At 42.2% G+C, this 11,875-nt stretch overlaps 1 protein-coding gene across 1 annotated transcript in view; it reads left to right on the top strand.

Moving 5' to 3' along the window:
- Window positions 1–7,566: 7,566 nt before the first annotated feature.
- SLC9A9 (solute carrier family 9 member A9) overlaps window positions 7,567–11,875 on the top strand; it is a 251,213-nt gene continuing 246,904 nt past the window's right edge. The window contains exon 1 of the mRNA XM_035132511.3: window positions 7,567–8,056. Within this exon, the coding sequence (XP_034988402.3) occupies window positions 7,882–8,056 (175 nt within the window). The 5' untranslated portion in view covers window positions 7,567–7,881. The remainder of the gene's footprint in view (window positions 8,057–11,875) is intronic.

The following is an 11,875-nucleotide window of genomic DNA, read 5'->3' as shown; positions in this document are numbered from 1 at the left end:
GGGGTGCAGCCAAAGCATTTTAACACACTGGCTATCTGCTAAAGACACCCTAGTGGTGGTTTGGGAGAGCAAGAGGGGTGGAATATAGGACGATGCCATCTACTGAGTCAAGTATTGTCTGCAACAGGGGTGACTAACCATCAATTTGGGGCCTGCTCCAGCCCTGAAAGCATTTCCCGCTCCCCCTGCTTCCCTTCAAGGATTCCACCAATTTAGATCGGTGAACATATTGACCAAATGCGCAGCAGCTGTAGAAAAGGCAAATTCTGTGTTAGGGGTACTTAGGAAAGGGATTGAAAACAAAACTGGAAATGTCATGATGCAAATCTATGGTGTACCCACACTTGGGAATACTGCGGTACAGTTCTGGCTGCCTCATCTCAAAACAGACATTGCAGATCTGGGAAAAGGCTCAGAAAAGGAGAAGCAAAATGTTAAAGGGGTTGGAGGAACTCTGCTGTGAGGAAGGGTTACAATATTTGTGGCTCTATCATTTAGAGAAATGATGACTAAGAGGAAGGGGGGACATGATAGAGGTACAGACAATTTTGGATTGTATGGAAAAATAAGAGGAAGACATGTTCACCCCCTCTCTTATAATGCTAAAACCTGGGACCATCCACTGAAGCTGAATGTTGGAAGAACTGGGACAAATGAAATGAAGTACTGCTTCACAGAGTAAATAGTTCCACTATGGAATTCACTCCAGCAAGTTGCAGGGGCATAGCAAGGGGTGTGTTGGGGCGGTCCGCCCCGGGTGCCACCCTGGAGGGGGTGATACTTGGCGCGCCCCCCACGACTCCCAAGCCGCTTGTGAGCATGTGCGGCATCCCGTACGGACTGCGCACTCGTGGGATGCTGCACATGCACAGCCCATACGGGGTGTCACACAGGCACCACCCCTGGTCCCGGGGGTGACAAAAAAAAATCCACCCTGGGTACCATCTGGGCTTGCTCCGCCAGTGGCAAGTTGTACTGATGGCCACCAGCTTAGATGGCTTTAATGAAAAATGAGACAGATTCATGAAGAGTAAGGCCATCATTGGCTTTGATGAGGAAAGAGGGAGTAATAATTTCCTCTGCAGCTGATCTGCATGGATCACCTGACTACCACATACAACAAGACTTGCTTTCCAAGGAACAATTGGGATAAGACTTTGCAGCTGCGTCTTGAACTGCCCCACACTTGACCTCACACTAAGCCTTATCTGGCCATCAGTCCATAGGTTCCCCACCATTGGATTTAGACCACCAGGGAGGACAGATCTACCGTATGTGTGGTTTGTTGTTGTTGTTGTTGTTTAGTCGTTTAGTCGTGTCCGACTCTTCGTGACCCCATGGACCATAGCACGCCAGGCACTCCTGTCTTGCACTGCCTCCCGCAGTTTGGTCAAACTCATGTTCGTAGCTTCGAGAACACTGTCCAACCATCTTGTCCTCTGTCGTCCCCTTCTCCTAGTGCCCTCAATCTTTCCCAACATCAGGGTCTTTTCCAAGGATTCTTCTCTTCTCATGAGGTGGCCAAAGTATTGGAGCCTCAGCTTCACGATCTGTCCTTCCAGGGAGCACTCAGGGCTGATGTGTGGTTTATTTCATACTAATGATACGGCACCTCCATGCTAAGAAGCCGGATGCCTCTGAATACCAGATGCCCCACTTGTAACCTTTCTAGAGATCTGCCGATGGCAGAAGCAGGACCTAGGACTATATGGGCTTTTCTTCTGACCCTTGTTCTATTATTAGAATCATAGAATCATAGAGTTGGAAGAGACCACAAGGGCCATCCAGTCCAACCCTCTGCCAAGCAGGAAACGCCATCAAAGCATTCTTGACATATGCCTCTCAAGCCTCTGCTTAAAGACCTCCAAAGAAGGAGACTCCACCACACTCCTTGGGAGCAAATTCCACTGCCAAACAGCTCTTACTGTCAGGAAGTTCTTCCTGATGTTTAGGTGGAATCTTCTTTCTTGTAGTTTGAATCCATTGCTCCGTGTCCGCTTCTCTGGAGCAGCAGAAAACAACCTTTCTCCCTCCTCTATATGACATCCTTTTATATATTTGAACATGGCTATCATATCACCCCTTAACCTTCTCTTCTCCGGGCTAAACATACCCATCTCCCTAAGCCGTTCCTCATGAGGCATCGTTTCCAGGCCTTTGACCATTTTGGTTGCCCTCTTCTGGACACGTTCCAGCTTGTCAGTATTCTTTTTGAACTGTGGTGCCCGGAACTGGACACAGTACTCCAGGTGAGGTCTGACCAGAGCAGAATACAGTGGTACTATTACTTCCTTTGATCTAGATGCTATACTCCTATTGATGCAGGCCAGAATTGCATTGGCTTTTTTAGCTGCTATTTTATGTTCGTATAGCAGATTTGGGAGCATTAAATGGAAACAAGTGAACTAAAAGTCACAAAATAACACTGGTATAGGCATTGCTATGTCACACATTACTGGAGTTATCCGAAAGGTGCCTGAAAAATCTGTGCAAGCAAGTCTTACATTCATTGCAGTGGTAACAGAACTTACTATCTGAAGGAAGAATTTCTCTCTCTCTCCCTCTCTCTCTCTCTCTCTCTCTCTCATTAAATAACCTTTATTCCTACATTTATATTTCTGCATTTCATTGTAAATACTTTGTCGTGTAGTGAATAAGGGGAAGGAGGGAGATTAGTTGGGGGGCCTGCTGCTTGAGAAACACCACCATAAAATCTCTTTGGGACTGCAGAGTCCAACGTTAAATCCCAGCAACTGTTAAATCCCAGCAACTGTGTTTTAAACAAATAGTCATAAGAAAATGACTATAAAATGGGCTAGAAAGATCTTCAGGAACATTCCCCAGGGACAAACTAAAGAAATGTCTGCATTGTTACCCATGGAGTTCACTTTATTCTCTCTGTTTTCTCTACTTGTCAGTATAGGAGATAAATACAAGAACTATGTAGCCTCCCGGCTTCCATTTTCTTCATTTGATCACTTGCTTTGTGCAAATAATTGTGTGTGTGCCATCTGTACAGCTGAGCTGCCTGTCCTTGCTCCAGGACTTGAGTCTTGTTTTGAAAGGATACTATCTCCTGACTTCGAGAGTACATGGGTTGTTGTTTCATCAGGCTGCATGGAATTTTACAGCCTCCCATTTAGGGTCTTTATTGTAGATAGGCAGCTGAAGAATCTGCATATGCATAAAATAGTTACATTTTTTACATTTTTCTTAGGAAGAATTACATTCTCTCAAGTACAAAATATTGTTGTGAGCATCCTCTTGGGTTCGATATATATAATACTAGTGGATATTGCCTGTATCTGGATCAGCATAAAATTTAGTCATCTTTGTGAAGTACAATATGATAATAAGCCTAAAGAAAAATCATTATCTACTACATGGCTTCATGGCTTCATGGCTTCATGTGATTTCCAGTTACAAAAGCTCACACATAAAGGGAAAACTAAGACATAAAGAAAATGTCAGCAGTACAATAAATAATTAACAAACAAGGCTTGCCTTGTATTCTGATTATTCAATGTGCTAACACTTCCAAATGTCTTCGTTTTCATTACAGCGAGAGAGTTTTCATTACACTAAGATAATTGTATCATTTCTCCCCCTGATTTTGAACAAATAGCTATAGATAACACACTAAGAAAGAGTCCTTTCATATATTGTTCCTTTTGTCTTCTAAAAACACATGAGGGCGGGCAGTCAACAACCATACTTATTCCAGGATGAAGTTTAATCCCCACCCCTTTTCTTACATTCTCCCCCCCCCCCCGGAAAACTTTTTAAAATGGAATTTTACACCGATTATGGATTGTTTTGCATATGCCCAGATCCACATAAGTAAAAAGTATTTCAGGTGAAATTCATAATCAGTCTGGAAAAAGGCATCCATTCTTCCATAAAACACTCATCATTGGATTCCCTTAATTTTGCTGTTAGTTTTGCCAGTTCTGCATAGTCCATTATCTTACTTCTCCATTCTTGTTTTGTTGGAACTACTTCTTCCTTCCATTTCTGCACATATAGAAGCCTAGCTGCAAATATGCAAACTGACTCGGTGAGCTGGATATTGGCGGCCACTGTTTTACAGTGGTTCTGGTCCTATCTCCATGATGGGATCAGAAAACAGCATTGCGTGATTATTTCTCAACTCCTTGACCTTGTATTCTGCTCTGGTCAGACCTCACCTGGAGTACTGTGTCCAGTTCTGGGCACCACAGTTCAAGAAGGATAATGACAAGCTGGAACGTGTCCAGAAGAGGGCAACCAAAATGGTCAAAGGCCTGGAAACGATGCCTTATGCGGAACGGCTTAGGGAGATGGGTATGTTTAGCCCGGAGAAGAGAAGGTTAAGGGGTGATCTGATAGCCATGTTCAAATATATGAAAGGATGTCATATGGAGGAGGGAGAAAGATTGTTTTCTGCTGCTCCAGAGAAGCAGACACGGAGCAGTGGATTCAAACTTCAAGAAAGAAGATTCCACCTAAACATCAGGAAGAACTTCCTGACAGTAAGAGCTGTTTGGCAGTGGAATTTGCTACCAAGGAGTGTGGTGGAGTCTCCTTCTTTGGAGGTCTTTAAGCAGAGGCTTGACAGGCATATGTCAAGAATGCTTTGATGGTGTTTCCTGCTTGGCAGGGGGTTGGACTGGATGGCCCTTGTGGTCTCTTCCAACTCTATGATTCTATGATTCTATGACCTTTGTGCTGTGGAGTGTCGCAACATACCATCTTGTCCCCAAGACTATTCAACATCTACTTGAAGCTTTTGGGAGTGGTCAGGAAAATTGGGGTGAGGTGTCATCAGTACACTATTTCTTGTCAACATCTGAATTGGGAAATGTCATGGACCAATGCCAGAACTTGGGGGAAGGCTGGGTGAAAGTCAGCAAACTTAGTCTGAATCCTGAGAAGCTGCTGTTGATAAGATGTTCAGATATTTCTTTAATTTCTTGCTTTGGGTGTAGTTATACTCGTTGCGATGGAGCTCAAGGTGGCATACATAGTTTGCCCCCCCCCCATTTTAGCCACACAACAACCCTGTGAGGTAGGCGGGGCTGAGAGTGAATGACTGGCCTGAAGTCACCCAGTGAGTTTCATGGCTGAGTAGGGATTTGAACTCTGGCCTCTCACTTCTTGGTCTGACACTCTAACCACTGAACCGCACTGGCTTTCAAAAACTCAAGGACATTAAGAGCATTTCATTGCTCTTTCTTTTCTTTTCTTTTCAAATCATTTTTATTGGTTTTACAAATACAAAGTATAAATAAGCACAAACTAGTAAGAACATATCTGTATAAAGAGATTCTCTGAATCTCGAGACTTCCCCCCATCCCCTCTATGAAGTCTTATTTTAAGTGTCTACAATTGCATCTTCATCCATACTCCAATTTTTATATCAAACCATATTGTCCATAATATTTTTTACACTACAAGTGAGTCAAAATCCTGCTCTTGTTTCCATCTGCTTACAGTGATCTCCTAAGTAACTTACAAATTTTTCCCATTCTTTTATAAAGTTTTTATCCTCTTGGTTTCTGAGTTTTCTAGTCAGCTTTGCCGTCTCAGCGTATTCTATCAGTTTGGTTTGCCATTCTTCTCTGGTAGGGACTTTATCTTCTTTCCAACTCTGAGCTAATAACATCCAGGCGGCTGTTGCCCTACACATGAAGAGTATTTTCTGCTCCTTTGGTATGTTGGGACCTGTAATTCCTAATAAAAAAAGCTTCTGGTTTCTTAACAAAAGTTATTTTAAGCATTTTTAAAATTTTATTATATATCATCTCCCAGATTTGATAGAAGGTACCTTCTTTTTCTTTTCATTTCCAGCAGATATTTGAACTTGTCCTATACATTTTTGTTAACTTAGTAGGAGTCAAACACCACTGGTACATCATTTTCATGTAATTTTCTTTCAATCTACAACATGCCATGAATTTCAAATCTAATTTCCATAACCTTTCCCAATCTGCCAGCTGAATATTGCAAACCTGCTGCAGTCCCATGTTACCTCAGTGACTAGGAGAGCCTTTTACCAGCTTTAGCTACTGTAAAACAGCTATGCCATTCAAGCACTATAGCCCCAAAGCAATGCACTGGTAAAATCCAGATTGGATTGCAGCACACTCTACATGATGCTGCCCCTAAGGTTGGCCTGGAAGCTAGTGCAAAATGCAGCAGCTCACTTGGACAGAATAACCCTACCTTTTTATGCCACTGCTGAAAAAATTGCACTGGTTGCCAGTTAGCTACTGGACAAAGATCATGGTACTAATATTAACGCACCATGCCCTATGCAGCTTGGGGCCAGGATACCTGAAGGGCGGGTGTGTGTGTGTCTCCTGTAGATAGTCTCTCATCAGATGGTTCATTTCCTATGATGTCAGAATCCCGTTACATATCAGATAAATGCTATCTCTGTTGTCTTTTTTGTTCCTTTTTAGCGACCTTCCTTTTTCAACAAGTTTTTAAAATGGAGATTCTTATTCCCAGGAATTGCCTACAACAACGAGGCCCTTTACCGGGCAGATGGCGTTCATATTTCCGACAGCGGAAATGACGTGTGTTTGGCAGATATTATCAAAGGCGTAAGAGGTTGGTTGCAAGTGTGAGGGTATTGGCGTTGAGCGTTGAGCTTGTGTGGCGGTTCGGCATTGGAATAGCAATGTGGGGGGGAGGGAAGGCGCAGCCATCACCCACCCCTCCATGCTCAGGGGTATTCTGTTAAAGGAATCCGGGGGTGTGGATCTTGTCCGAAGCCCAGGGAGGGGCTATGGCCATGCCACGACCCCATCGGGAACCCGGGGGGTGCTCAAGTTGATCCACATTGACTGGGCTCCCCCTGCTGGCGGTTTACCCTTACCAGACTCCCTGCAAGGCGGACAGGAGTCAGATATAGTCTGTTGAAGCCAATGCCTAAGCCAATACCGCTCACATTCTGTAAGCAAGAAAGTTGTGGCCTAAATTTTGCCCATTAACATTAACCTAAAATTCTGTGTCCTTGTGTCTGTAACATAAATTACAGAGAGAATAATTGGAAGAGATGTTTTTAAGGCTATTTTTTTTGTTTATATATTTTTTTGTTTCCCCCCCTTTGCTCAGCAATTTTTGTGTGAGTTCTTATACTTTGTGTATTTTCTTATATTTTGTGTATTTTGTGTGTTTTTTGTAATTCTTGTATGCATTTTTCTTTTTCACTATCAAGTTTGTATTTTAAAACATTAAAATAATAAAGAATTTACACTGATTTTTTTTTAAAAAATTGAGATTCTTATTCTACTCTGTCTCTGTATTTGATTTGAAAATGATTTTATAGCTAATGTTTTTTATGAGCCTTCTATTCTGAATTGCTTTGAGATGTACCCAGAGAAGCAATTCATGAACAAAACAAAATAAGCAAAGATAATAAATCATTAAAACATAGTGGCAACTTTTTTTTCTTTTTTCTTTTTTGCTTAAAAGTACACCCTTACAATTAATGATGGCACTTGTTTAAACTTTGTTATCTTCTTAATGTGTGAACCCTTTCTCCCTCTCTTTATTTAAACAACAAAAAATCATTTGCAGATGAGAAAGCCATCAGGACACACCCCAGTAAAAGACACTACAGTGATGCAACCTCAAGATAAAAAATGAGACAGGACAGCTTTAAGAGAGAAACAGGAAGTTGTAACCAGAATCCAGCTGAATTCAGATGCTGTGGCAGTTTGCTGAGAGGCTGCAAATAAAGCAGATGTGTTTGTTGTGAATTTCAGTGCTGTCTAGACTTTCTTTTACCAAAGCAGCCATTCAGGATTTAACATCTCAAGTTTTCTTTAGTATGGCATTTTTCAGCTAATTCTGCGGGGTGATTGTAGAGTATTGAAAACAAATAGCGATGAAATGGAGAAGCCAAGGAAATTAGGGTCAGTGAAAGATGAGGACCACTTTTATCACCAGGGTGCTTTGGAGCTGCTGGTCTTTAACTTCTTGCTCATCCTTACGATACTCACCATTTGGCTGTTTAAAAACCACCGATTCCGCTTTTTGCATGAAACGGGAGGCGCCATGGTTTATGGTGAGTCTTTTGTCAAAAGTTGTGCCTTGCCATGTTTTAAACTTGTTGCATAATGTGCGTAATTAGACTCTTCAGCTCAAAGTGCTTTCAAAACCCTAAATGAGGAGATGCATTAATTTAAAAGTCACAAGCCCATTGAACTGTGCCGTAAAATAACAAACGCAATCCACCCTCCTTTCTCTCTTTCCCCCTCCCCTCTCTCTCATATGGAATAGCTAGAGGATCACTTGTCAAGGAAGTAAATGTCATGAGCACATTGTCAGCAAAATGGGCTTCATTGAGCATATCACATCTCCAAAACATTTGTTTGTTTCCTGCGAGTGCCGGACCGGTTTAAAGAGATTATTTTTCATAGGATTGTGCTGAATAGACTTGGGTGAAATCTCACTACCAGTGTGCCAGATGGGAGCACAGTTGAGTCTTTATTAGAGAACCTGGGAGAATCCTCCTGGGTCCAGCCCCTCTGTTGGATGTCGTTTCAGCAAGCTTAGCTCTCCGTTGTTGTTTTTGCAGGGCCCTTTTTTCTTTTTCATTTTAATGGGTTGTGAAAAACGAGACATTCTAAATGCTGTCCTCAGGAGTTTTTACCCCATCTTGAACCCTGTAGTTTACATTCTTCTTTATGTGGGTTTTCTTGAGTTTCATATGCGAGCCATATGTGTAAGAAGGACTTTCTGTGAGCTCCACAGTTAGGAAACCACATGCTAGGTAATGAATGTGCTATATATCACCCTGTGATAGGAAGGGGACTTTTTTGTGCATGTTCTTATGTTCAGTTTTGCTTTCGCCGGGTGGGGACACAATCTTTTGCAAATAGCAACAGCTTGCTCACACACTGTTGGCCTTGCTATACTGAAGCACACAAGAATCCCATAGCTTACAGAGCAAACATAATAATTGCACTCTATAGGAACTCTGCAGTTTTAATAACAGCACCAGCATTCATGCATTAGGAATTCAGAGCCCTGCCAGGATGCATTAAAAGTTTGCCTGCCTTTAAAAAACACTGACTCAGTTAATGCATTAACCCTTCACTTTGCTCCTGTGAAGCCAGAGATAACACTGAAGGAATAATCATCATCCATTCAGCTTTAAGTACTATCAGCATTAATTAAACAAACAAACAAACAAACAAGCCTACAGAACTGAGGAAAAATACAGTCACTCTAGGCCAGGCATCCCCAAACTGCAGCCCTCCAGATGTTTTGGCCTACAACTCCCATGATCCCTAGCTAACAGGACCAGTGATCGGGGAAGATGGGAATTGTAGTCCAAAACATCTGGAGGGCCGAAGTTTGGGGATGCCTGCTCTAGGCAAAGGAAAAGGACTGAAATGTATCAATATACCTGACACTTTTATAACAAACTATGTGTTAACATGGAGTCAATAGGATAATTAGTAACTATGATTACCTTCAGACAGCACATTACTGTACTGTACTGTATTTAGTTTTCCTGACTGATCACTTCCACATTTTATGTCAGGCCCTCCAGAAGTTTTGAGACTACAATTCCCATCATCCCTGACCACTGGTCCTGCTAGCTAGGGATCATGGGAGTTGTAGGCCAAAAACATCTGGAGGGCCAAGTTTAAGGAAGCCTGTTTTATGTGATCTGTCACATGATGTGAAAGCCACTTCTGGAAATCCAGTGGAAGTTTAGCACTCACTTCTGTGTTCATGTGATGACATTTGGGGTGATACCCCCTCCACTTAAAATTTAACATGACATGGCAATATATCACTAAAGAAACTGCAGTTCTGTAATGCAACAGGTACTGCAATGTAAAAGGAATGTTGGGAAACAGGACAGAAGCCATAGCATCAGAGCCAGTGAAACTGGTACAATAAAAACCCCACATCTGAATGCAGCCTATGTGTGTGTGAAAAGTTCATTCAAGAACCCCCATGTCGTAGTTACCACCCCTATAAAATTGTCAAGGAAACATATTCATTTTGAACCTTGAAAAAAATATTTTTCTATATATAAATGCTTTCCACTCCTGTGGCAGGTTTGACCTACATAGTTCATTTCCTGACTGAAGTAGCAAAATAAGTTCAAAGGAAAGAAAGGGAAATTGTTGAAAGCTGGGTAGGTGTGTACATGCAGCTGTTTCAGATTGGTGAAAGGTGGAGACTGAGCAATGGCTTTTGGTAACATTGTTGAATTTACTGAACAATGAAATTTAGAGCTTACTGGTGGATAATATGAGAGAAGCATGATGCTTTGTTTTATGTTTTGCCTGTCATGCTGCATAAACTGCCATGCTTCCATAAACTGAGAGAGTAGGGCACATGGTGGCTGCCATAGGATTTGGGCATAATCTCTTCTTTCTCACTGTACCACTTTCTCACCTGATGTGCACCTGATTATCGGTCTGCTGTGCAGCCAGGTCACGTGCATCCAGCAGAGTTCTGCAAGTCACTTTTCAACAGCCTGCGTTTTCTCTAGACTCCCAGCATATGTTTGCAGGAAGTACATGGTCTGATAGCACTGCAGTGCACCGGGTTCACAGCGGTGGTGTGTCAGGAAAGAAAGAGGAGCCTTGCAGCAGCCACCCTCTACTCTGCTTTCTATAAATGGGTGGTAGGGGAGCACGGCAAGATCATCGCCCAAGGCTGAAGTCCACAACATGATGCATCGTGGGGATAACCTCTGTGAAATGTTCAGAACTGTTCTGGAGTAAGTGGCTTGCACCAAAGTCTGATGTTAAATGCCTGTGTGTTTACAATTCAAAAGCTGCTATTGATCCATCTTATTCTCTTACTTTTATTCCGATTCCCTTTTAACAAAATACAGTGGTACATTGGTTTACGAACTTAATCCGTTCTGGAAGTCCATTCTTAAACTGAAACCATTCTTAAACTGAGGCACACCTTCCCTAATGAGCACTCCCGCCGCCGGTGCCCTTCCACCATTTGGATTCTGTTCTTAGACCGAGGTAAAGTTCTCGAACCGGGATACTACTTCCGGTTTTGCAGAGTTTGTAGACCAAATCATTCTTAAACTGGACTGTTCTTAAACCAAGGTACCACTGTACAGTAATGCCAATTTTAATAAAACACATCACACATTTTATGTTTGGCACATCATGATTTTTGAACAAAAAGGCTATCTGTTAACTGATGGGATTGTTGAATTTACACTCTCGTGAAGCATTACTTAGGGATGTTTGTTCATTTTGATTTTTTTTTCTTTTTAAACTCTATGACCTATTTAGAGTGGCTGTGGGTTGCATCCATGTTTTGCAGCCTCTCTGAAATATTCATGAACCCTATTGGGTAATTCCCCCCATTATGAACAGCCATTAACCCTGCCCTATTTTTCTTTTTACACAAGAGAGAATTTATCATCTCAGTCCCTTTGCACTTTGGCTGTACTATGGGTTGCTGCTGCAATGGATCCCCCAAAGGCTGTAAACGCATACACAGAATACACCTCTAAATCAAAGCACCATGCTTGGATGAATCGGGTGGCTGAATCTGAATTTTGCATGATACAAAAATGGTGCTCATAGCCCAATCCTATGCTGTCCGTCATCAGTACCATTTGTGCAGTGGCAACTGCAGCTAAAGCATTATCCTAACTTAGGCAAGCAATGGGATAAAGCCATGATACTGCTCTGTCTCACTTGGACGTTTAAACCTCTAACACCCATGTGCTTCTTCTTACTGGTTTAGCCTCACACTGGTGCTGCTGAATAAGCTGAACTGAAGTCCCTTTTGAGTGCCACACAAGAAACCACCAACTTCCTCACTTCCTTTTGCATCTCAGAAGCCATTGGCAACACAGTGCTGAGTCATATGATATCCTAAAGAG

This window comes from Zootoca vivipara, chromosome 5 (genome assembly GCF_965207765.1).
Source record: "Zootoca vivipara chromosome 5, rZooViv2.hap1.1, whole genome shotgun sequence".
Taxonomy (NCBI): Eukaryota; Metazoa; Chordata; class Lepidosauria; order Squamata; family Lacertidae; genus Zootoca; species Zootoca vivipara.
This window is presented reverse-complemented; position numbering and strand designations above follow the sequence as displayed.